Raw genomic sequence first — 26,764 nt, forward strand, 5'->3', positions numbered from 1 at the left:
TTTAGTATTTTGGGAGATGGCTAATCTGCCATGATTTTCAATTTCTCAGGATTGACCTTCACACCTTGGGTTGAAATGATGTGGTCTAAATAAGCCACTTCCAAGCAAATAGCAAATAGCAAATAGCTTGTGATTCTATAGTATTTTTAAAGTCAATTATAGGTGTCTTATATGCTCCTTATCAAATCTACTATAGACCAATATTCATCAAAAAATAATAGGATAAACATTCTCAAATGGGGATTAACTATTTTGTTTATCAAACTTTGAAAAGTGGAAGGGGCGTTGGTTAGTCCAAAGGGAATCACTAGGAATTCATAATGGCCCTCATGTGTTTGAAAATCAAGTTTTTGGAACATCTGATGACTTAGCCCTTATTTGATGGTACCAGAACCTTAGGTCCAACTTAGAATATATTATGGAACCATGAAGTCCATCCAATAACTTTTCCACTACAAGAATATGAGATTTATCCTTAATAGTCCAGCATTTAGGGTCTCATTGTCCACACACATACATGATGGCCCATCTGCCTCCCTTACTAGAAGTTCGGTTGAAGAATATGGGCTTTGCCTAGGTCTGACCACCCTTGACTCTAATAACTCTTTAACAATATTCTCAACCTCATCTTTTTGGTAATATAGATACCTATAAGGCCTTACTGAAATTGGCTATGTACTTGGCACCAAATTAGTATCATGATCGTATGATTGGGTTGGGGGAAGATCACATGGTTTCTAGAAGACCTCTGGAAATCTTCCAAGAACCTATGCTATCAAAGGTGATGGCTGGTGACCCGAGTTAGTGCTCCTTTCTTCAATTAACTATAAGTAATTCTCTTTATTTTTACTCTTATTAATTCTATTGAGTGGCCCTTCCTCCATCAACTCAGGAGAGATTAACCCTTGTATTTAAGCTGCCTTTCCATTGTATTTTAGCCACATAGTGAGTTTCTCAAAGTTCCACAGTATGAGACCAAGTGTTTGGTGCCATTGTACTCTCAGAACCTTGTCACAACCCTCCAGCACAAGTATAAACACATGAAGGGTAAGTTCTACCCCTTAAATAGATAGTTGGATATGTTTATAACTTCCCTCACTCTTAATTTAGTCCAAATTGGCTACCCTCACTTATACCTTCTCCTTATTGTCTATGGACAGTTTTCCCCTCTTAACAATGGTCAGATCTAAGAAGTTATGTTTACTTCTTGAGTCAATGAGTGTCACCATCCATTGGGATCCTATCTGCCCCTTTACTCTCATAGTTTTTGGGTTTAATGAGCCTAAAACTGCATGTAAGGAATATCAAGCTTAGTAGCTCTAGGAATACCTTCACACTACCCAATTGCCTCCAACACTTGCACAACCTACACTGGTTCCTCACCATTCTTATCAATTTCCTCATTCTCCTCTTCTAATAGGAATAGTTGAGCTTTGGTGCATTTATGGCCTGGACTCCACTTTGAGTCACAATAATAACAAAGACCCTTACTGCACCTTTCCTTCATTTGGTCCTGACGCATTCTCTGAACTGTAATGGTACCCTTGTTTCCTACCTTTTATACTTCACCTATGGGAATCATAGGTCTTCTGAGAATCCCAGCCTCACTATTAAGTGGAGGATCCCCTCTAACTCCCTTTCTACTTAAGGCCACAAGCTTCTCTTGAATTTTTGCTAGCCCAAAGGCAATAATGAAATACCAAGTATTGAACATCCTCACTGGTAAATGGATCTTGTCTTTAAGCCCCCTTAGGAAGTTGCTTAGTTTATGGACATCCGATAGGTACCTTAACCGGTTAGATAAGGCCTCAACTAGACCTTATACTCCTCCATTGAGCCCGTTTTCCTTAGTCTGGTCAAAGTATCCATTGTCATCATATGAGTTGAGCCCAAATCTCGCCAATTAGGCTTCCACACAAGTCTCCCAATCAGTGAGTCCTCCCAACTCCTCTAGGTCTTGAAACTAGGTTAATGCCTTCCCCTCCATATGGAATTACACTAATCTAAGTTTCTAGTGCAATGTTATATAATGAAAAAAAATTGATTTAACTTGTTGAGCCATCCTGCTAGATCCCCTTGGAAGGATGGAAAGTCCAGCTGCACTCTCTTTGCAATATTGTCCTACCCCATGAACCAAGGCTCCTTCAAACCCAAGCGGTGGACCTTGTGATGACTCCCCTTGATGTACATGATTTTTCTTTTGAATCTCCTCAATTAGTGCTACCAATTGCTACACTACAACATCTTACTTTCTTTTCAAAGTTATCATTTCAATCTCCAATGCTTGAAACTGAGACCCCATTGCCTTCTTCAATGAATTCAATTCTTCTTGCAGATGGTTCATGCATATTCTCTCTGCCAACCTTGATTATGTGAGCACAAGACCGACGTCTCTAATACCATAAATGTTACACGTTCGGTATGCAACAAAGGGCAAGCTTCTCTAAGAATAGAGAGAAGAAGATAAGAAAAGTTCATACAGTAATTGATATTTTGCATGCCTTTCACAATTATTCCCTTCTGACATATAACAACTTTTTTCCCTCCTTGCCACTTGTCAACAATTAACAACAAAAATTGTAAAATAAAACAACACAACAATCTGGACAACTGTAATAGAAAATTGCAAAAAAGAAAAAAAGATAAATGGAATGGGCCTTTCTAGTAAGTAACAGGCTGGTGGATCTTCTAAGATATGGGCTGGCAGTTGTAAGTGGGGTTATTTAAGTGGTTCGGCTAAATGGTTAAATGTTGTGGGTTGGAGACTCAAGCCCAAGGCCTTATGCTCTACAGTTAACCTAATCCCTTCATTCCTGATAGATCTGCGCACACATCTCCCCCTTCCCTTGCAAGCTAATTCCTCTTTTAAGTCTATTATGGCCCCTAGGGTTTGGGTTGTGACAACATTCTATTTTGATAAAATGTGAATATTGAGTATTATATGGATAATATATTGCAACTGTAAACAGTTGTGAAGATTGCAACAATGGCTATGAAAGATTGGAAATTAGAGGAATAGAAAATGATTAAACATCTCCTACTTTCTCACAAAATACTTGGTAATTCTTGCTATTCTGAATGTCAAGATGAAACCATAGTGAATGCGATAGCAATCAGAATAATCCTTAGATGATTTTCTTATAGAAATGATTGAACTCTCTTGCAGAAAGAGTAAATGTGATCTTTGCTACAACAAATATGCAACTTTCTTTCCTGATCTTTAAAGCCAAATAAAGGCAATTGGTTCCTTCTAACATTTTTCCTTTGGTATCAAAAGAAAGCTTGTATACAACCAACCATTTGATTGTTTAGCATGGTAAGACAGACCATAATTCCCAGATACCTGAATCATCTCTTCTCCCAACCTTGATTTGGTAAAGAGATGGGAATCTCGACTTACAGCATAAAGAGTAGATCCACTTGCCAGTCTTGGCAATCCCAAAATTGTTTCGATTTTCTATAACCAACATGTGAAAAAATAACCTTTTTAGTGTAATCCTCATTTTTAAAGATAAGCACTTTACTACACGCCACCTACGAGAGAGGAAGGATTTTAACTCTTTCGCGTCCCCCCTCCGCCATATTGCACGATTCTTCTCTCATTTACTTCATTTTGTTTTTGTGTCTGTCAAATTATCCTCGAAAAGGCCCATAATTATATATTTGAGTAATGGAGCTTAGTAAACTATTATAAGATTTGGTCACAGCTTCTGAAAATCTGTTAGTGGGAAACCCAAGTAGTTTCCAGTATATAACTGAGTAACTGTGGTGGTAAGAGCCATATAAAAAAAACCACTTTATATTGGTGTGCTTTCTGTGTATGTGTGAAAATATGTGTTAATAAGCTGACATTTTGAGAAGGTAGAAATTTTCTATTTTTAAGTCGGTGCGGGGGCCATACTTTGCAAGATCTGATTTACAATACTCAAATTTTTATATTACTCTTATAAATTAAACTATGACATGTTAGTGGTGTGAAATGTGTCTCCACATCGGTAGTCACCACACCACCATACAGGAGAGTGAAATCACAGAACAAACCTTTCTGGACTTACATACTAGAGCTGCTTGTTTGACATAGCCTAGTACAGAACCCGGTGCGCCAAAAGCTCTGCTAAAATGCTCCTCATTTTATCAACTGAAACAGGCTTCATTATGACTCCATTTATACCAACCCTCGTGCAGTTCTCCTTCATAACCTCATCCGTATCTCCGGTAAGTGCTACTATAAGTGGCTTTTCATGACGTCTTGTAAATTTTTCATGAATACCAACAGCAAGCTCATAACCATCAATACCTGGCGCACAAACATCCAAGAAGACCACTTGGTGTTCATGAGAAACAACGTGCAAGCACTCCTCACTTGAGACTACAGTTGTCACCTCACATCCCAAGTGCATGAGTAGTCCCCTTGTCACCGTCCTGCTAACCCTGTACATTACATGCAAGTCCAACATTCAATCACTATTCTTATGGTCGGGGGCCATTGTTTGTAATGGGCTAAATGTCCATGATTTTCTCCTTTCAACTAGCTATAAATTTTTTATTAAAACTAACACCAGATTCAGATTACAAGTCTAATGCAACTTTGGCCATAAGAATGAATGTACCATTTACAGGGTTTATGCTTCTTGACTGTAAGCTAGAATAAAAAAAGGTTTCAATCCCCATTCAACACCACTAACTAATATAAAATATTTGTGAGCTAGTTGGTGGCAAGAGACAGGACCACAATTATGAAGCCATCTACGGTACTAATGACTATCAAAATGTTTATGCACAAATACGGTAAAATCTTGCAAACACTGATAATGGATCGATCACTTCATGCAATTCACTATCATTGCTAAAAGAAAATAAAATAATAATAAGGATATTCCAGGCTAAACATTTTATTTCTAGGCCTACGCCCAACTCAAGTTTTTGGGCCATGCCAACATCATGCAAAAGCTCAAATGCAAACTTGATGTCATTAAACTAGATCCTCTAAGCGGATAACAATTGCAAAAGCACATACTATTAACATCCACCACATGAATACCTCCCTATTTTTCCAGCCTGCCATCATCTAGTGCAAACTTTCTGTGTTTCAAAGACAGAAGCCCCATAATTAGCTATAGATTTACCATTAGCAATTACTAGAGTATCCTCCCAGAAACTTAAGCTAGGTTGGGGATGCTGATGGTCCATCTTAGCTTCAAATGAAACAAGCCTTCAACAGTTGAGGAACTGAGAAAACCAAGTCCTAGATTGTCTGATGAATGATATGATCTCAATAGAAAAACACATAGGGTTGCAACCTTGATACACAGAAAGTATATTAACAACCTTCAAGACATAACCAATCAATACCAAATAACTTGAGAAGCCAACTCTATAAATCTTTTGCTACTTCACAATGAAGAGGAATGTGATCGATACACTCCCCATTCTTCTTGAACCTACAACACTAACCCAGCACAATGACATACCACTTCAACCTATTCACATAAATATTTGTTCCAATGCCTTCCATGCAAAAAATGCCAGTCTTGAAGAAGCTTTCACTCTAAATATTCTTCCATGGAAATGGGAAACCCATAGGTAAGGTTAAAACCAATAGCATGACTTCACTTAAAACTTGTGTCTTTTGGAAAGTCTGCAGCATGTATAATCCACACCTCTGTGCCTTACCCGAAGGAAGTATGTCTCAAATTAATACAAAACCAAATCCACCTCCTAATCTTTAACGGGTCTATTAAAAAGTACATCCCATCAAATACTCACATTTATGACCACCTATGCATCCTTACAACATGTGATAGCATGCACCCGATAAGATGTCTTCAAAGGTTGTTCCCCAACTATATATGCCAAAAGCTGACCTTAGATCCACCACCCACCAACTGCATTATTTTACCTACCCAAAAATAAAAAATAAAAAATAAAAGATCCACCTCCCATCATGAATCCAACAAATTTTGAAATAGTATCTCACCCCCCTCAAAATATTTCGAAAATCCTACATCAAATGGGCTTATTCCCCAATATCCACTTAAACTAACATGTTGAGATCCTATCGCCAATCTAAACATTGTTTCCCCAGCATATTGCTACAACAATTTACTCAATAGTGCTCGAACAAACTAATCTGACTTACAACGCCCAAAAAACTCAAATTCATCACTCAAATCCCCCCAAAAACAGTCTTTCTGAAGTTTTTTAAGCTTGCTAGTCACTTCCACAGGAATAGAAATAAATACAAGTAATATACAGGTAAATAACGAGTGCTTCTCTATCAATGTCAACCAAACACGTTTAGATAAATAAAGCCTTTTCCAATCAACCAATATATGCTCCATCTTGTGTACCTAGGTAGCACGTTTTGCACCATTTAATGAAGTTCTATGAGTGAAAAAAAATGAAAAAATAAAATTAGCCTTAAAAGAAGAACCCAAAGGCAGACCAAAATACATCATCGGTAGTGAAGGAACTCGACAACCAAGGATATGGCCAAACTATCAACAGCATCCACATCAACAACAGGAACTATCTCAAATCTCACAAAATTAATTGTCAAGATGGCTTCAAACCATAAGAAAATACGTCACAAATTTCGGAGTAGTTCAACATATAGATTACAGAAAACCAGAGTACCATTGGAAATAACAAACACAACAGTAACAACCTCGCAGTTCCTCAATCTCAATGAAAAACCAAACCGAAGTCCCCAATCCACTGTAGCAATCATCCCACCAAAAGCCTCCATGACAACCACAAACAACAAAGGAGAAACGACCCTCTTTGACTAAATCCCCGAGAGCTACTAAAGAATCCAGATGGTGAACAATTAATAAAGACAATAAACTTATTGTGAAAATACAAAATGAGATCCAGTCCTCTCCCCAAATCCACTTCTTTTCAACAAATATATTAAGAGCTCCCAATTTACATAATCATAACCCTTCTCCAAGTCCAACTTGCACAACCCTCTAGCATTTCTAATCTGACTGTCTACACATTCATTAGCAACCAAAACTGAGTTAAGATTTGTCAACCGAGAATAAATGCATTTTGGGAACTGGAAATAACCTTCCCAAAACCAACTTTAACCTTTAGCTACGAGATGGAGATAATTTTACTTATTCCACACACTGCTTATAGGACAAAAGGCCACAGATTTATCCTTTTTTTTTTTTTTTTTTTTTGGAATAAAAGATACAAAGTGGCATCAAGGCTCCTCTCAAACTTTGATCTACCATGAAAGTCCTTGAAAAATGCCCTTAAACCTCTTCCATTCCCAAGGAAAAGTATTTGGAAGACAAAGGCACCTCTAAAGGTAACAGTTTTTGTATGGAAGGTGTCCTTGGGGAAGATCCTCACTCTAGACAGCTTAAGGAAATGTTGAATCATAGTCATAAATTGGTGTTGTATGTGCAAAAAGAGTGGAGAGTTCATCAACCATCTACTACCTCATTGTGAGATTGCCATGACATTGTTTAATTTAGTCTTTGCTCAGATGGGATTAGCTTGGGTGATGCCCAGATATTTTTTAGGCAGGCAAATAGAATAACTTCTTTTTTTTTTAGGTAATAAGAGATTTCATTCAAAGTAAATAGGCATAGCCCAAGTACATAGGAAGTATACAAGAGAATAACTTGCAGCCTAATAACATAGTCAAGCCTGCAACGTTAGCAATGTCTCCTGGAATGAATTCTGATGTTGCCAAACTTTCAATCCAAAAACATCTTCAAAGCATAGAAACAATGCCCGTAGAGAGAGGGGAAGTGAGTTTAGTAACAAGATCAACATATACTTAATGGGTTGAGGGTCTTTAAGTTGTAAGTTCTTAAGTTTTCTTTGGAAAAATAAACACCATTGTCGTAATGGGGGGTGTAAAGGTGATGGATTAACGCCCATTTAGTTTGGATGGGATTTTTGAGAGAACTTGTGATTGAATCAAAGTTGTTCATTCTTGCTAAGGAAGGTAGGAAACTTCTTATTATTGAGAAAGGATGGAAGGACGAGCAGGAGTTATGGGTGGAAGAGAACACTGTCCAGTGGCTTCGAAAGGCATTGGAAGCATGTCTAAGTGGTGAGCAAAGGGAGGTTTATGCACCATCAGGGAGGGGCATCGTCAATTCCTTGCATAGAGGTGCTTCAATGGCAGGGGACATTTTGTAGTAGTGTCTGTGTTTCGGGAGGGTGGCAGGAAAAACTCCATTATCATTCCCAAAGGGGAAGGGGGCAAAGGATGGAGGAGAATGAGGGACGCGTTAGGGGAGTCAGTTCAAGAAGGAAGAGGAAGGGTCGCTGCCATGCATAGAGGTGCTCAGCCATGGAAGAAGGTGGAAGAGTCAAGGTCATACAAGGACGCTTTAACTCAGGTTGGAAAGGGGGGTGGCATGGAAAGTTCTGACAGGTGATGGCCTCGAGGCCCTCATGGCTTACGTTTCTTGGAAGCTAGCAGGATGGTTGATAGAGGCGTGGGCTAGAAGTTAGAAGAACTGCAAAGATAGATATGGCAATTGCAGAGGGAGATGTCTGTTATGAGGAAGGTGGTTGGGAGAAATAAGGAAAGGGAAGAAGCTGAGATGGGCTGGAAGAGGCCGGGCGGTAGGACTAGAGTTTGTGGAAGTGGTGGAGAACCTCTCCAACCAGAGTTTGGAAGCAGTGGGAGTGGTGGCAAAGGTTGATGGGTATTTACTAGACTCAGACAACGAGGATTCTCAGGGTATACATGATGAAATACTCTCAAGGTCTTCTCAGGGTTATTTAGATCTTATCGGAGTGGATGACTATTCTATGGTTGAAGACACATATCACAAAGAAGGAGATCAAAGGGTGGAGGCAATTCTAAATTATATGGTTCCTGTACAATCAGACGAGGAAGTTGTGCTTGATCAAGGGGTGGTTGCAGAGCAGATCAAAGAGGGTGAGCCAGTACCTTTAAACTTCATGTGTCCAGTGCAGCCCGGGATTTCAGATCGGGTCTTCAACACGGTAAAGGATATTCAGCATTTGGTGGGACTGAGGTGTGAAGGCTATGAGGATCAGTTTATGGCTTTACTTACAATAATTGAAACAGGCCATCAAGAACATAGGAAAGTATAATCAAAAAAGCAAAGAGAGCTGAGGTTAAATTGGTCCATGAATTCGGAGAGGAGTGCAAGCAAGGACAAGTCTAAAGGGAAAGGTTTGGCATATTCCAAGTGAAACCAAAAATTGTATCGTGGAATGTCCGTGGGTTGAAAGAGGTCAGGAAGCGTCTACAAATAAGACACTTGCTACGGGAGTGGAAGGCGGACATAGTGTGTTTACAGGAAACAAAGTTGAAACTTATTAATAGAAAATTAGTGCGAAGTATTTGGAGTTACACATATGTAGATTGGGTGTACTTGGCAGCCAAGGGAGCATCAGGTGGTGTTCTGGTGATGTGGGATAGAAGAGTGGTGGAGAAAATGGAGGAGTTTATAGGGGTGTACCCGGTGGCTTGCTCTTTTAGAAGCTTGGTAGGTGATTTTATGTGGGCTTTTGCAAGTGTGTATGGTCCTAACTTAGACCATGAGAGAAGATTGTTAAGGGATGAGCTGGCTGCTGTACATAGCTGGTGGGATCTCCCATGGTGTATAGGCGGAGATTTCAATGTAACAAGATTTCCAACTGAGAGTTTTGGGAATAGAAGAATTAGGCCAGCTATGACAGAATTTTCAGAGTGCATCTTTGATTTGAATCTCGTGGACTTACCATTAGCAGGGGGCAAATGCACGTACTCTAATAATTAGACATGGTCTAGACTAGATAGATTCCTAATTTCACCGAAGTGGGAATTTCATTTCCCGGATGTGTGGCAAAAGAGATTGCCTCGTTTGTGTTTGGATCACTAGCCTATTAAGTTGGATGGCAAAGGAGTCCAAAGGCGGCGTAGATACTTCAAATTTGAAAACATGTGGATGAAGGCGGATGGCTTTAAGGAAAGGGTTAGGCAATGGTGGGCATCATATCAGATACAAGGAACCCCTAGTTTTATTTTTGGGGGTAAATTGAAAGCTCTAAAAAAAACCTAAAGTTGTGGAATAGGCAGTCTTTTGGCAGTATAGGGGAGCGCAAAAAAAGCAAGGAAATGGAGATCCAAGGGTTGGAAAGGATACAAGAAGCACGGCCCTTAACTCAGGAAGAAATAGCTCTAAAATTGGGGCTGGAAGCAGAACTTGAAAGAATTATAGTTTTAGAAGAGACATCTTGGCGACAAAAGTCGAGCGTTATGGATGAAGGAAGGTGACCGAAGCACTAGGTTCTTTCACAGAATAGCTAACTCACATAGGAGATACAACAACATTGAGATGCTGAAAATAAAGGGAGTGGAGTGTCGGGAAGAGCTAGTGACAAACAACCATGTAGTTGACTTTTTTGAGCAATTACTTTCTGAGCAGGTGGGATGGAGGCCTAAACTTGAAGGGCTTGGTTTTGATTCCATTGAACTTAATGAGGTAGATCGACTAGAGAGGCCTTTTGAGCAAATGGAGGTTTATGAAGTTGTGAGGAAAATGGTTAAAGATAAGGCACCCCGGTCCTGATGGTTTTTCAATGGACTTCTTTCAAACTTGCTGGGCTGTATTAAAGATGATCTCATGAAGGTGAAGGTGTTCCATGAGTTCTACTCGACGGGGAAGTTTGAAAAAAGCCTTAATGCTACTTTTCTGGCACTAATACCAAAGAAGGTGGGGGCCGAGGAGGTTAAGGAATTTTGGCCTATTAGCCTAGTAAATGGGGTATACAAAATATTATCTAAGGTGTTAGCGAATTGTCTGAGTGAGGTAGTGGGGAAGCTAATTTCAAAACCTCAAAATGCATTTGTTAAGGATAGACAAATCCTAGATGCGGTTCTTATTGCTAACGAATGCATAGATAGTCGTCTGAAAACTGGTGAGGCAGGGATTATATGCAAGCTAGACACAAAAAAAGCGTATGACCATGTCAATTGGGACTTCCTTCTTAATCTATTGGGGAAATGTGGTTTTAGGGAGAGATGTTGCTCGTAGATTAGGTGGTGCATATCAATGGTAAAATTCTCTATCTTGATAAACGGAAGCCCAACTGGTTTCTTTCATAGCACATGAGGCTTAAGACAAGGACATCCGTTATCCCCATTACTCTTTGTTATTGTGATGGAGGCGTTGAGCAAAGTGTCCTCGGCCTTGGTTATGAATGGTTTGGTGGCTGGATTTAAGATCAGCTCTCCGAATAGGGGACTTGTTAACATATCTCATTTGTTGTTCGTAGATGATACTCTTTTCTTTTGTGAAGCAAATCCTTACCAATTTCGAGTTCTAAAGGCCTTTCTTCTTTGTTTTAAAGTAACTTATGGATTGAAGGTTAATTTGCAAAAATCAGAGATGGTGCCTATTGGAGGAGTTCGGCGTATCAGACAGTTGGCTAGTATTTTGGGATGTACGATTGCAGTGTTACCTATGACCTATTTGGGGCTTCCATTGGGGGTAGCTTCGAGAGCCGCTCCATTATGGGATTCAGTTATTGAAAAAGGGAAACGCCATTTAGCTAGATGGAAGAGATTGTACTTGTCAAAATGTGGAAGGATTACACTGATTAAGAGTACTCTATATAATCTACCTACCTATTTTTTGTCATTGTTTTCTATTCCAGCAAATGTGGCATTCCGATTGGAGAAACTTCAAAGGGATTTCTTGTGGGGTGGATTGGGAGAGGAATATAAATTTCACCTGGTTAAGTGGAAAAGGGATGTAGCCCTATCTCGAATGGGGGCTTGGGCATTAGAAATACAAGAACCTTCAATCGGGTGTTACTAGATAAATGGTTGTGGAGGTATCATAAGAAATCTGAAGCCCTTTGGAAGATGGTAATTGAGAGCAAATATAGGGAACTATGGGGAAGTTGGTGTACAAAAGAAGTGAGAGGAGCGTATGGAGTAGGTTTGTGGAAATATATAAGAAGAGGGTGGGAGGTCTTCTCTTGCCATACTCAATTTCGTCTAGGAGAAGGAACCCGTATTAAGTTCTGGTATGACACTTGGTGTGATCATGTTGCTCTAAAGGAATATTTTCCTTCATTATTCAAAGTTGCAAGAGACACTGATGCCTCAGTAGCAAATGTAAGGGAAAGATCAAGGGAGCAAATCTAATGGAACATCAATTTCAGTAGGGCGGCACAAGATTAAGAGATGAGCAGTTTTGAAACCTTTTACAGCCTTTTGTATTCTTGTGAACAGTGTATTTCACAGGATAGTCTATGGTGGATACCTGCAGATAAAGGCACTTTCTCGATGCGCTCCTTTTATAAGTCTCTTACTCAAGAGACACATATCAAGTTTCCATGGAGAAAGTTATGGAGACAAGGCGCCACCCAAAGCAGCATTCTTTGTTATAACACCCCGTCCCCGTAGGATAGAGACGTTACTAACAAACATGATAAAATGCCCGGTAAAGAGACTCATTACTCTGAAATACCTCATTTATTAAAAAAAAAAAACTTAATTGAAAGGATATAAATAGTCTTGAAACTTGAAACTGAATAAAGCAAAACATGAGCTAGTCTTAAACAAAACTAGTTATTGCAATGACATCAAAGAAACTTCATCCTTGTGTAAATGACACTTATTCATCTCTAAGTCCTTATACTAAATTTACTCCTGGCCATCCAACTCTGCATCATCATAATCATCATCTGTGGCAATCAACATAGAAGAAAACAAAAAGACAAACAATAAAAATGAGTCAAATACTCAGTAAATAATACATCGTACCGTAAAATACTATCTAGCTTAGCATAAATTTGATTTTTGAAAGACCCTTCATAACATACATATATCATCACATATTTATAAACCTAGCTTAATTTAATACATGCATATATCGTCACAGATTCACATGGTATATCTATTCATGAATTAACATGAGCGGAAACATTCATAATCATGGCAAACATGAAGTGTGAATGCATGAGTAACTTGTTTATCTTGAATTGTACTTATTTCATGGTGAACCACGCTTGAGTCCATGGCACCACATAACTTGTCATATAGTGAAACACGCTTAAGTCCATGTTTCACTTAACTTGCATAACATGAAGTGAAATACGCTTGAGTAAGTGTTTCACTTATCTCGCTTGACGTGGAGTGAAACACGCTTGAATCCGTGTTTCACTTATCTTGCTTAACATGAAGTGAAACATGCTTGGGTCCATGTTCACTTAACTTGCATGACATGGAGTGAAACACGCTTGAGTCCGTGTTTCACTTAACTTGCGGTAACCACGCTTGAGTCCGTAGTACCGTCTTAGCATAACTGTGATGAACACGCTTGGGTCCATGTTACCTTAAAATGTTTATCTTTCTTGATGCATGATAATTTTCTTGGACTTCTTAGACTTTTCTAGCATGGCATATTCTTGTACATGGCATGGCATAACATGATATATTCTTGTACATGGTATAGCATAGCATGACATGGCCTAACATGATTTAATCATTTTATGACATTTCATGACATGCATGATCTCAGAACTACATGAACATGGCATACATGACCTGGCTATTTATTACATGGCATGCTTGACTTAAGTTATTGCATGAACAATACATGGCATATATGGTCTAAGTACTACATGAATGAAGCATGCATGATCTGGCTATTTTAATTCATAGAATACCTATCTTACATTATTATATGATCATATCACGACTTCCATGTGATTTTAGTAACATTCAATCCATCAATCAACAATCCATAAAAGCATAACATATATATAGGCTTACTTTCATGTAAATAATCGTAATTCATAGAAGTTCGTGAAAGCGATCTAACCTTGACTTGGCTCTTAGCGCAACGTAGATAACCATCAAAACCATATCATATTATCATACCCAATTATAATATTTACATTACGCGTACATTTATATGATCATACTATTTACCTCTTAGCGCTGCTTCCGAAATCTCACGTCGTAGCTCGTGACCTATACGAGGCACTAGACGTTACTAATCTTTCTAGAAAACATGTCGTAGCAATCTAATTACTTAAAATCTTACCATATAGATAATTTAATAAATATTCAAATATAAAAAGATTACCTAAAATAGTATTATTCCAAAGCTCATATCATAATCTTAATAATTTTATATAACTTAGTTAAAGGTCAATTGAAATATTAGTTTAAGCTGAAACAACATAAAAGAATTCTTTAAAATATGCTTAAAAGCCCTTCAATATATTGTATAAAAGAATTGAGTCTAAGACTAATATATTTATTTAAGTGAAACTTTGGTCTGATTTTAAGTTTCAGCCCAGCCCCAATTACAGAAAACATTTAAGGTTACTAGAACAGTTTCTGTAAATACAACCAGCCCAATAAAATACTCAAGCCCACAAGAAATCAACTCACTTAACTATTAAAATGAATTTCTGAAATATACTAGAATCAAGCCCAATTTAAAACAAAAGTCCATATTAATGAAACATGTCTAATAAACCTCAAGCCCAGCCCACAAGGAAAAAATAGCCCACGTATATGATCAGGTTTAAAACATAAAGTCTGCCTAGTTACTAGAGGGTAAAGAGGTAACTTCACCAAAAGTTCCTTTATGAGGCAGTGTACGGAAAGGTTAGGTGCAGTGGGTTAAAGGGCATTTGTGTAATAACCAAAACTGGCATGTGCTTTTTAGTAAAGTAGAAGAAATAAAAGGATATGAACAAAGCAAATAATCATTTGCTGGAGAAAGAAGGCCAGCGATGGGATCTAAGGCTTGCTAAGGAAAGGTAACGTGTGACAAGAGAGAGAGAAAAAAAAACTGACAAGCTGAGAAACACTAGAGAGAGAGAAAAAAGGTGGCAGACTGCAGTGGCTTACCAGATAGTGGGGGTGTTCAACGAAGTGGTTGACTGGCAGTGTCTGTGCAGATCTGAAGGTGGTCTGATGAGGTGGCTGGGTAAAAAGAAGGGGCTGCACGAGTGCTATCTTTTTCTTTTCCCTCTTTGTCGACTAAAATTTCTGAATGATTAATTTGAGGGTCTGGTGAGATTTTATAAAGGTGAGGGAAAGGGTTTTACGTGTGTTTTCAGGAGATTAGCTAGAGTTTTCAGGGGATTAGCTAGATCTGATTTGGTTTTTATCTTAGAATCTTTTCAAAAAATTTTAAACCTATCCGATAATAACAGAGAATACAAGATAAAAGGAAACCACCTTAAAACTCTAATTAATCTGGTTCATTATCTTATTTAACAGATAAATAATTTTAAGCATCTGAAGATGAATAAATAAGTAATTAATAAAAAGAATAAATATAATCATAACATAGCTAAATAATTTCTAACTGAATTAACCTAAATTATAGGTTCGTATGTTACATTTGTGTGGACAGAATCCTTGGATAAGATTCTCACAACTGATAATTTGAATAAGCGTAGGGTGGTCATTGCAGATTGGTGTTGCATGTGTAGGAAGGGGGGTGAATCGGGGGACCATCTCTTAATACATTGTGAGATAGCGAGACGGTTATGGAAAGAGGTTCTTGGCAGAATTGACTTGGATTGGGTTATGCCTGAGAATGTGGTAGGGTGTAACACCCCGTTCCCGTAGGATAGAGACGTTACTGACAAACATGATAAAATGCCCGGTAAAGAGACTCATTACTCTGAAATACCTCATTTATTGAAAAAAACTTAATTGAAAGGATATAAATAGTCTTGAAACTTGAAACTGAATAAAGCAAAACATGAGCTAGTCTTAAACAAGACTAATTATTGAAATGACATAAAAGAAACTTAATCCTTGTGTAAATGACACTTATTCATCTCTAAGTCCTTATACTAAATCTACTCCTGATCATCCAGCTCTGCATCATCATAATCACCATCTGTGGCAATCAACATAGAGAAAACAAAAAGAACAGACAACAAAAATGAGTCGAATACTCAGTAAATAATACATCATATCATAAAATACTATCTAGCTTAGCATAAATTTGATTTTTACAGCCTTATCACAACTTTCATATAACATTCATGGATTAACAAGAGCGGAAACATTCATAATCATGGCAAACATGAAGTGTGAATGCATGAGTAACTTGTTTTTCTTGAATTATACTTATTTCATGGTGAACAACACTTGAGTCCATGGCACCACATAACTTGTTATGTAGTGAAACACGCTTGAGTCCGTGTTTCACTTATCTTGCTTGACGTGGAGTGAAACACGCTTGAATCCGTGTTTCACTTATCTTGCTTGACAGAGTGAAACATACTTGGGTCCATGTTCACTTAACTTGCATGACATGTAGTGAAACACGCTTGAGTCCGTGTTTCACCTAACTTGTGGTAACCACGCTTGAGTCCGTGATACCATCTTAGCATAACTGTGGTAAACACGCTTGGGTCCGTGTTACCTTAAAATGTTTATCTTTCTTGACGCATGATAATTTTCTTGGACTTCTTAGACTTTTCTAGCATGGCATATTCTCGTACATGGCATGGCATAACATGATATATTCTTGTACATGGTATAGCATGACATGGCCTAACATGATTTAATCATTTTATGACATTTCGGCATGCATGATCTGAGAACTAATGAACATGTCATACATGATCTGGCTATTTATTACATGGCATGCTTGACTTAAGTTATTGCATGAACAATACATAACATATATGGTCTAAATACTACATGAATGAAGCATGCATGACTTGGCTATTTTAATTCATAGAATACCTATCTTAAATTATTATATGATCATATCATGACTTCCATGTGATTTTAGTAACATTCAATCCATCAATCAACAATCCATAAAAGCATAACATATATATAGGCTTACTTTCATGTAAATCATCGTAATTCATAGAAGTTCGTGAAAGAGATCTAACCTTGACTTGGCTCTTAGTGCAACGTAGATAACCATCAAAACCATATCATATTATCATACCCAATTATAATATTTACATTACGCGTACATTTATATGATCATACTATTTACCTCTTAGAGTTGCTTCCAAAATCTTACGTTGTAGCTCGTGACCTATACGAGGCACTAGACGTTACTAATCTTTCTAGAAAACGTGTCGTAGCAATCTAATTACTTAAAATTTTACCATAGAGATAATTTAATAAATATTCAAATATAAAAAAGATTACCTAAAATAATATTATTCCAAAGCTCATATCATAATCTTAATAATTTTATAAAACTTATTTAAAGGTCAATTGAAATATTAGCTAAGATAATAAGCTGAAACAATATAAAAGAATTCTTTAAAATATGCTTAAAAGCCCTTCAATATATTGTGTAAAAGAATGAGTCTAAGACTAATATATTTATTTAAGTGAAACTTTGGTCTGAATTAAGTTTCAGCCCAGCCCCAATTACAGAAAACATTTAAGGTTACTAGAACAGGTTCTGTAAATACAACCAGCCCAATAAAATAATCAAGCCCACAAGAAATCAACTCACTTAACTATAAAAATAAATTTCTGAAATATACTAGAATCAAGCCCAAATTAAAACAAAAGTCCATATTAATGAAACATGTCTAATAAACCTCAAGCCCAGCCCACAAGGAAAAAATAGCCCACGTATATGATCAGATTTAAAACATAAAGTCTGCCTAGTTACTAGAGGGTAAAGAGGTAACTTCACCAAAAGTTCCTTTATGAGGCAGTTTACGGAAAGGTTAGGTGCAGTGGGTTGAAGGGCATTTGTGTAATAACCAATACTTGCATATGCTTTTTAGTAAAGTAAAAGAAATAAAAGGATATGAACAAAGCAAATAATCATTTGCTGGAGAAAGCAGGCCAGTGATGGGATCTAAGGCTTGCTAAGGAAAGGTAACGTGTGACAAGGGAGGGAAAAAAGGTGGCAGACTGCAGTGGCTTACTAGATAATGGGGTGTTCAACGAAGTGGTTGACTGGCAGTGTCTGTGCAGATCTGAAGGTGCTCTGATGAAGTGGCTGGGTAAAGAAAAAAAAAAAAAAAGAAGGGGCTGCACGAGTGCTATCTTTTCCTTTTCCCTCTTTGTCAACTAAAATTTTTGAATGATTAATTTGAGGGTCTGGTGAGATTTTATAAAGGTGAGGGAAAGGGTTTTACGTGAGTTTTCAGGAGGTTAGCTAGAGTTTTCAGGGGATTAGCTAGATCTGATTTGGTTTTGATCTTAGAATTTTTTCAAAAAATTTTAAACCTATCCGATAATAACAGAAAATACAAGATAAAAGGAAACCACTTTAAAACTCTAATTAATCTGGTTCATTATCTTATTTAACAAATAAATAATTATAAGCATCTGAAAATAAATGAATAAGTAATTAATAAAAAGAATAAATATAATCATAACATAACTAAATAATTTCTAACGGAATTAACCTAAATTCTAGGTTCGTATGTTACATAGGGGTTGTGACCAATTGGACAAATTTGAGAGGCAATCAACAGATAAAAGAGGTGTGGAAGATGATCTCCATATGCATCATGTGGTGTTTATGGCAAGAGTGCAATGAAAGGACGTTCGAGGACAAAGAGAGATCGATTGAGGAATTGAAAGCTTTATTTATTAGAATTCTTTGTAATTGGACCATAGCGGTTGATTTCAATGGCTTAGAGTTACATGATTTTCTTATTTCCATTGCTCATACCTAGGCTATGGCAACTATACATTGTATCGGGCTTTTGCCTATTCTTTGATGAATATAATTTATTTACTTACCGGAAAAAAAAAAAAAAAACAATGCCCTTAGAGACTAAATAGGATATGAATTCACCTCGCAAAATCTTAGTGTGTCCACTGCAAACAAAAGATGAAATACTAATTGTCTTGGTTACAAGCCCCCCTGGAAAATTGAGAAAGAACACCACCATCCATTGTACTTGACGTCATTTTACTGAGGGGGTCCATATCTATAACAAAAATCAACAGAGACAATGGATCCTCATCTCAAACCATGAGCACTGCATCTTCCTAGCAAATAAGACAATAACTCCCATTTCTCTTAATGACATGCCCCTTTATCTCAGAATGATAAGCAGTCACCAAACCATCAAACTTGAGCATCTCAATCGTATTTTTCCTCCTATGCGAGCTGGCCACTTGATGAAAGAGCTTTGTACACTTATCCCCCTCTCTTAGCCACGGCGCCCTTGATTTTTGTCTTCAAGATATCTCCTCCATTAAAGTGGCCAATCCAAGCTCTGAAGTCGCTTGATTTTTTTCTACATTTCTCTTCTTTGGAAATGGTCTTTCCTTTTTTGTGCCTTCTAAACCCTATAACTTTGCTAATAAAACATTTTTTCTAATGTTCCACACTACAAAAAACTTGTTCATTCCAAACTTTCAAATCTATTTTCAATGCCTTTAGCTTGCAAGCCAAGATGTACCCAAGTGTTATCTAATTAGAAACAGGACAACCACTATCTAATCTTCACCCACCTAGAGTCCTCAGTTATCTAGCAAAATGGGGAAGTGATACAAACATGTTTTGGGTAGTCTCTTTTGACTTAAAGTCAGATAATGCTCCTCCTAGGATGGGAATATTAGATGAGATTCGCTTAATTTTCCACCCAAACACCATAGTAGCACCCACAAACTACAAAGTTAAGTCAATTCCCCACACAAATAACTTTTTTCAGTATCAAGATTTGGTCCATAAATTATGGAAACTGCCCACAAGAAACCTTCTACCACTTTTCGAAGAAACGCGCCATTGTGTACTCCCTTACACACTTCCAAATTTCTCTACCAACCTTTTATTACATATTAGCAATATTCGCCTGAGTGCCCCTCTAGAAGCTAGATAGGTCCACCCCACTTGATGAAACCCCCCCAAAAATCAAAATAATACTTCTAGAGATGATCCCCAACTTGGTTTCCAGCAACCAAACAATATCTACCTCCCCTGGACAAAGTAGATTTCAATGCTAAGGCAATTGTCAACCTCATTCCACCCCTGACATTCCAAGATAATATTATGGGCTTCACAGAGGATATGGTGATACCCTACCCTGGTACGACCACGACTATAGCTCCCCTCTCTTGCATCATAGTTGATAGACCAAGGAAGTATCTTCAATTCTCTATTCTTTCTTTTTCCTGATTTGGATAAGAAGTCTATCCCAACATGAGAATGTCCCACTTCAACAACAATGAGCAACATTATAAATTGGTCTTCAAAGCCATTGGATCTCCTTCACTTATGTATCACCTAGTCCGACATCTTTGCATTGCCACCCTTGTTGCACTAAGTCAAAGAAATGAATGGGTTAGGTCATCTACTCGCACAATCGTGTTGTCTAGTGAATTGCTTCTCTCCTTTCTTATCACCAATTTTCACTCCCTAGCATTGGGCTTGTCTATGGCAAATTGTCTTTGATTGTCCATCCCTCTCAAAGTATTGGAAGCTCCCTCCCACTCCCCTCAAGTTGAATTGTGACATAGACAACTTTTGTTCCCCCACATTGTCCCAGTTTGAGTAAAGAATGAGTGGTAGAGTCTGGTTTATCAATCTGACATCAAAGTCATTGACTCATGTACCGCCAACATCTCCATCTTTAGATGTTTCTATGATTGTTGTCATCTCCAATGTGTAATCAGAGAGTCTTCAAACAGAACTCCAATCCAGGATGAATTTGCACTCGCATATAGATTTGAGACACCCTCGCCGAGTTAGAGTGGCCTCCAAGGTCTGGCACTTCAGCAGCTCTTGTTTTTTTCAACAACAATACCGGCATAACATCCACGAAAGCTATGGACAGGCATGCATCCCATTATGTGGGCCCCCAAGTTGAGGAGATAGGGTTGCAAGTGGCATTACATGGAGACTTGATAAGGAACTCATTTTGAAAGACGAAGAGCCAAAGTTGGTTTTGACCCACCACATGGTCTTGTGCCAAGTTGGATGTGTGATTGGATTGCTCCAACTGACTTCTTCCCCTTATTGAGATGAGTTCCTTTTGGCCCACATCCTGTGCTTAGGTCTTTCCTCCCCTCATTAATTTCAATCGGGCCAAGCTTGAGAGACAAGCACTTGTGATTGGGCTGTTCAAAAGCTTGAATGGGCCACTTCTTGTCAACTTTAGCTTAACCTAGTCCAATCATATCGAAGTCAATTCGACCTTCTTCAATAAAACAACCACCTTGTCCCTTATGTCTAGTAGCAAGTTTCTCCACCTATTAAGGAAACTGCACATCTCCCTTTCCAAACCCCTTGGTATCTCACAAAAATTCCTAATTTCATAATATTCTTGAGCACGAGTTGCAAAGAGCATAGGCTACTGGCTTCTCACTTTCCTCTTGTGACACTCTTTGAAGGCTCTTTGATTCTCTTCTGTACTACTAAATATGCATGTCTTCTTCTAGAGCCACCACGTATATTCTCTAGTTGACCTTCACTACCACAAATGTTTATTTTGCTTGCCACTGAAGCGAGGGTGCTGGAATTTAGCCTTCCACACCCCTTCTCCAGAACGAATGGATATACCTTAGAGCCCCTGGAGTTGCTCACAAGATCTGTACCACCCACTACCTCCTACCCCTTTTAGGATTAATAGAGGACCTCGGTCCTTGCTGCCCATAACCTCCAAGATCCCTCACCGAAATTGACCAACGTCTTTGCAAAAGAGTGTTGTTTCCAGCTTGAGAGACTTCGCAGACCGGCTGCGCTCCTCCACATTCGTCAAGCTTTCTAACACTTAATTCAGCCATAAAGCACTACTGTGACCAATGATATCAGCTGCCTAAAACCCCTGCTAAATTCGGAGTTAAGACCATTGTGGCCACAGCCTCTAACCCCAATTCATAGAATTTAGCCTCAATAGAAAACCAACTTAGGAAGTTCTTAAAAATGCTGATTCTAGAAAGCTGATAAGAACTGAATGGAGAAGAACAAAGAGGAACTATTTTAGCTGTGAAACACTGAAAATAACCATCATAGAGGGGAGAGAGAGAGAGAGAGAGAGAGAGAGAGAGAGAGAGAGAGAGAGAGAGAGAGAGAGAGAGCTGACCCATTATTGTCCATAAGAAGAACCTTGAGCCCTGGAAAGTTTGTCAGACCATGATTTGCTGACACTTTAGGGGCAAAAGGAAACTTAGATTCATTTGCTAGCCGTGGAATCCCAAGTTTCACAATGAAAATGGCAGTACATCCCTTGCCAAGACCTTCACTATCAAGCCAAATATGTCCGTCCATAAGGTTTACAAACCTGATCACACCATTGCAAAGGAAGAAGCATTACAGCTGCATCTATAAAAGAAAAGAATTTTTTTTTTTGAAGAACCTAGCTACCACTCAGTGAAGCTTGGAACGCCAAAAACATGCAAAAACACCTATTCATACTGATGGCATAGCCAAACAAAACTTAAAATGAAGTTAAATATGAAAGAACAAAAGAATAAAGTACCTCTTACAAATTGCAAGGCCAAGTCCACTGCCACCAGAATTTCTTGTCGCCAATGATTGAGTTTGTGAGAATTTGGTAAATAGTTTTGGCATATCCTGAGGGCTAATTCCTGATCCCGAATCTTTCACCTATACTCAAAGCGAAAACATGAATATGCAAAGCCAACTTTAAAAACAAATTATCTAAATATCATGAGACTGGAGGATTTCAATTGAGTTTTGCAGACCCAACCTGTACACGCAAATAAAAGTGATCATCACTTGGCACAGGAAAAAAGTCTGGTGCACGAGAATCTCTTAAAGAATCTGATTTTGCAACAAATGCTGTGATTGAGATGCTGCCCTCTTTAGAGAACTTCACAGCATTACCAACAACATTCAGCATGGTTTGCATAAGGCGTTTTTCATCACCTACAGCATACACTGGCAAATCTTGCGCTAAATTTAATGTAACCGACAACTTCTTGACAGATGCAACAGGCTTTATCAAGTTAAGGACCTGAGATTGAGACATCAGATCTTACCACAAGCACTGGAAGAAATCCATGTACCCCCTAATGGCACAAGGCAATCTAAAAGGACTAATATTTTGTAGGAACGAATAGCCTTACCTCCTTAAATATAGAATGAAGGTTAAAAGTTCCAATGTCAAGTTGAAGGCTGCCATCTTCAAGCCTTGAAAGGTCTAATACATCATTTATGAGGGTAGCCAAAAGATAACTACTCTTTAGTATTGTTTCGACCATCAGCCGCTGCTCAGGTGTCAGCTCAGTCTCCTGCAGCAAAGAAGAAAGTACAATAATTGCATGCATGGGAGTTCTCATCTCATGGTTCATAACCGCCAAGAAATCATTGCGAGCACGAACAGCTGTTTCTGCTTCTCTCCTGGCCAGGTCTAGTGCAACATTCTGCTCCATGAGAAGATCCCTTGCCCTCATTGACTCTTCTAGGATTGCAGCATGTGACAGAGCAACTGCCACCTGGGCCGACAGTAAGATACATTAAATGAGCATTGTCTAACAGTATTTCGTGAGCCTAACCATATTATAAATATATGAACAAGTTATAGCCAGTCAGTAATGGCTGGGAATTGAACCCTCTCCATTTAAATTTTTTTTTTTTTTTAATTTTTATTGGTGAATACGAATTTTATTAGAGAAAGGCAAAGTCAAGTACACAGGAAATATACAAGAATAACACCTAGGCATGGGTGTCTAGAGATACAAGGAAATCATGTACATTCATGCTGTTAAAGTCCATTCATTTCAGTTGAAATGGAGAATATCCATTTAATGGAAAACATGAGTTTTTTTGTCATTATGTTTCTAAAAGAATTAAGTTAATAGAGTGAAATGACCAAAGCACTCCATAGCTTGCACTCAATGAAATGGAGAATACTTTAATCCACTAGCTAAAAGCTACCAATTTCGCGTAGGAATATTCCATTACATTTCAATGGCACACCCTCTCCCCTGCTATGCTGCATTTCTAGTTTTGGTTTGCAAAACAATAGGTACAGTCCAAGTACACAGGTCGTATGTAAGAGAAACACCTAGTTAGAAATCCACAGATGATTTTATGATCTGATTAATTCAGCAAAACCAATGTTTTTGCAAAAAGAGCTCGGTGCACTTAGGTGCAAACATACTTGGCACAAAGCCCAAGCGCATGCCTTAATACAAAATATATTTCGGATAAAAATAAAAAATAAAAATAAAATAAAATAAAAACTTTATTGAAATTTTCCTATCTAGTTGCACAAAACTCAATAAACAATGCATCTAAAAAATTCTCAAAATTAAAACATTTTGATAAGTAAATATTTTCTTAATCAAACATAACCATTATCTTCCATAGTTAATGAATTCTTCAAAAAAAAAGAAAAAAAACAAATGTAACTATTAGGAAATACACACGACGAAAAGTGGATACAGATGCTAATTGACTAGGGGATAATTTAGCAATTTATTTTTCTTTCATTCAATTAGAATCTAAGTGAAATACAAGTAATGTCAAGAAGATATGTAAAGGTAACTTCAGACCTGATCAGCAACCACTTCAACCAGCTCTAACTCATGGACATGCCATTGCCTTGCACTATCTGAGGGCAGCATCAAGATCATCAAAGCATAACGTTTTGTTGAGAGCTCTGGCCAGTCATTAATTTGGAAGTTAGAAAGATATAAAAGCGGGACACGGACCGCAACAACCTCCCCAGGCATGTATTTCCCAGGAAGAGGTCGTAGTCTTGCCACTGGAGAATTGGGTGATATTTTTACTGCATGGTTACTACTGAAAACATGATTGATCTCAGGAAGATGAATGGGCACAGTATAATATCCAACTGGGTTCTGCTGACGGAGATTGTAGCAGAGTTGAAGCTCCAAGCCAGTACGTGTTGGCATCCACAAGGCACACTCTTCCAATGCCAAAGTTCTACCCAGTTCGACAAGAGTGGTTTTCAGTATAGTATGTCTGTCAAGAGTGCTTCTGATCTCATGAGTCAACATTCTGACATGACGACCTGTTTCTTCCTGAGTGCGAATCAAGCCCATTTCTCTATCAAGCTCTGCTGCCTTGTTTTTCAAGAACAGTTCTCTGGTTTTAACACTCAATAAATCAGGAATAATATGTACAAGCATGAGGGCTGTTGCACATGACACTGCAGCAGTTAAAAACTTGGCAGTGGTCATTACTATTGCCACAGTTTTAGAATGCGTTGTAAAAGTCCATAAGTTAATCAGGTGTGTAGCCCCGCACAGAACTATGAAAGCACCAAACTGAACGAGGACCCATCTATAAGGAAACACTGCAGATTTCTTGACGAAGTAGATCAGCTCTAGAGGGATGGAGAAATAAGCAAGTGCAATGAAGAAGTCAGAAATATATTGGTACTTCATTAATAATTCATCAGCCGGCCACTGTGGATCAATGCAGTTGCACGACTCCATAGTGATTGAACCACTGCAGCCGATACTTTCTCTTTCACATGCCTACAACGCTAGACAGAAACTTATAACATAAATCAGAAGATACACCATAAATAAAGACGTGCATAAAGTTTTTCCAAAATTTATGAGATGAGAGGGAAAAAAAAAAAGGAACTTTTGGCATGAGAAATACATTGCCGATAACGAACTAAGGATGCAAAATGAAATTTATCCAAGTTAGAAAACTATTGAAATATTAAGAACTGGAACTTTAAATAGATTGGAAGCGAAATTTTATCCCGGCAAATATTTCTTTTCTGCTTACAGGGTTTATGTGGATTCTATTGTATCTATAAGATCAATTTGGAAAAGTGGAGGACTCATTCAGATACCACGCAGAGAAGGGAAAATGAAAACTTTAGTACGAGATATATTTAGTCATATTCATCCTAAATATTTTCAGGGAAAATCTTTCCCAAGAAAGAGAGAAAAAGAATTTCTAGGAGAAGAAGCTAAAAACAAAAAAGATTAGAAATGAACAACTTTCTACAAGATTCACTTACCCCAAAAAATTATTTGAGCGCCACTTTCTTCCATAGAATAAAATAAGTAAAAATATCTATAACTATTTCCCAAATTAGAAAGTTCACTAGCAATGGAGCTACTTACGAAGGGACGCATACAAATACCCACGTACATATATAATACATAAACAGAAAGATGAATACAAAAAAATGGTAATCACAAGGGGTCTGATCTCTTGAAGGCAACAAATAGAGTTTCTTCAAAACAAATTAGAGTTCCCTACCAAAGGGTCGTTCAGATGAAGAAAAACTCTTCGTACAACGGCGATGACACGCCGGAGTCCGGGCAGCTGCTACAAAAGATAGAGGAGGCCTGTCTTTCGCCTGGCCTTGAGTTCAGAATCTAAGATCCAAAGGAAAGCTTCAGATGTAGGCTGTAGCTTTGTTTGTTTAGAGAGAAAACTGGTCAGCTCCCGCAGGAGCGTTGTCTAGATACACGGTATGACTGTATGTCGGGCAAAAAGTATCGAGTGAGAGAGAGAGAGACGGATGAGAGAGGTGTGGAAAAGTGGGTGATTAGGTTTGTCGTTTTCGTTTCATGGAAGTTATGTATTTTTTTAAGCAAATATATTATATTTTTTAATAAAAAAAAATTGTGTGAGGAGGTTCAACAAATAACAATCATCTATTTCTAACGAGTAAAAATAGGAAAATAAAACAAAAAAAAAAAAGATATGGATTTAATGACTTCGCCCCCCACCCGCCCGAACCCAGCACCTTTGGCGGTTTTGATATAGTCATGATGTGGGACACGGGTGTTACCAAAATCGAAGGCCCTAATAGATTGATTTTTTTTGTGTTATATTTGCTTGTTTGGATTGATTGAAAGTGAGTTCCACTTCTTCTTTCT

General features: G+C 38.0%; 1 protein-coding gene across 4 annotated transcripts; it reads right to left on the reverse strand.

Moving 5' to 3' along the window:
- Positions 1-3,851: 3,851 nt before the first annotated feature.
- Positions 3,852-26,420, reverse strand: LOC122280761 (ethylene receptor). Of its 4 annotated transcripts, none has more exons than XM_043091776.1 (7): positions 26,139-26,419; positions 24,443-25,393; positions 23,012-23,380; positions 22,633-22,899; positions 22,402-22,529; positions 22,006-22,203; positions 3,852-4,431 (listed from the first exon to the last, which is right to left on the reverse strand). In XM_043091776.1, the coding sequence occupies exons 2-7, from the start codon at positions 25,349-25,351 to the stop codon at positions 4,083-4,085; spliced, it is 2,220 nt and encodes a 739-aa protein (XP_042947710.1). In that variant the 5' UTR covers positions 25,352-25,393; positions 26,139-26,419; the 3' UTR covers positions 3,852-4,082. The 4 variants fall into 4 exon arrangements, with proteins under 4 accessions (XP_042947710.1, XP_042947709.1, XP_042947712.1 ...); XM_043091775.1 differs by having other exon boundaries at positions 24,443-25,401; XM_043091778.1 differs by lacking the exon at positions 3,852-4,431 and adding an exon at positions 12,507-12,681 and having other exon boundaries at positions 24,443-25,401; positions 26,139-26,420.
- Between the last annotated feature and the right edge of the window lie 344 nt (positions 26,421-26,764).

The sequence above is a fragment of the Carya illinoinensis genome, chromosome 11 (assembly GCF_018687715.1).
Source record: "Carya illinoinensis cultivar Pawnee chromosome 11, C.illinoinensisPawnee_v1, whole genome shotgun sequence".
NCBI lineage: Eukaryota > Viridiplantae > Streptophyta > Magnoliopsida > Fagales > Juglandaceae > Carya > Carya illinoinensis.

Excerpts from the sequence above, each read along its gene's own strand:
- LOC122280761 (XM_043091776.1), bottom strand. The coding sequence starts at position 25,351 with ATGGAGTCGTGCAACTGCATTGATCCACAGTGGCCGGCTGATGAATTA. Across the intron at positions 22,530-22,632 it reads ACTTTTATTTGCGTGTACAG|GTGAAAGATTCGGGATCAGG; the intron begins GTTGGGTCTGCA and ends CTTTGAGTATAG. Across the intron at positions 4,432-22,005 it reads CTTCTTATGGACAATAATGG|GGTTAGCAGGACGGTGACAA; the intron begins GTCAGCTCTCTC and ends TGTAATGTACAG.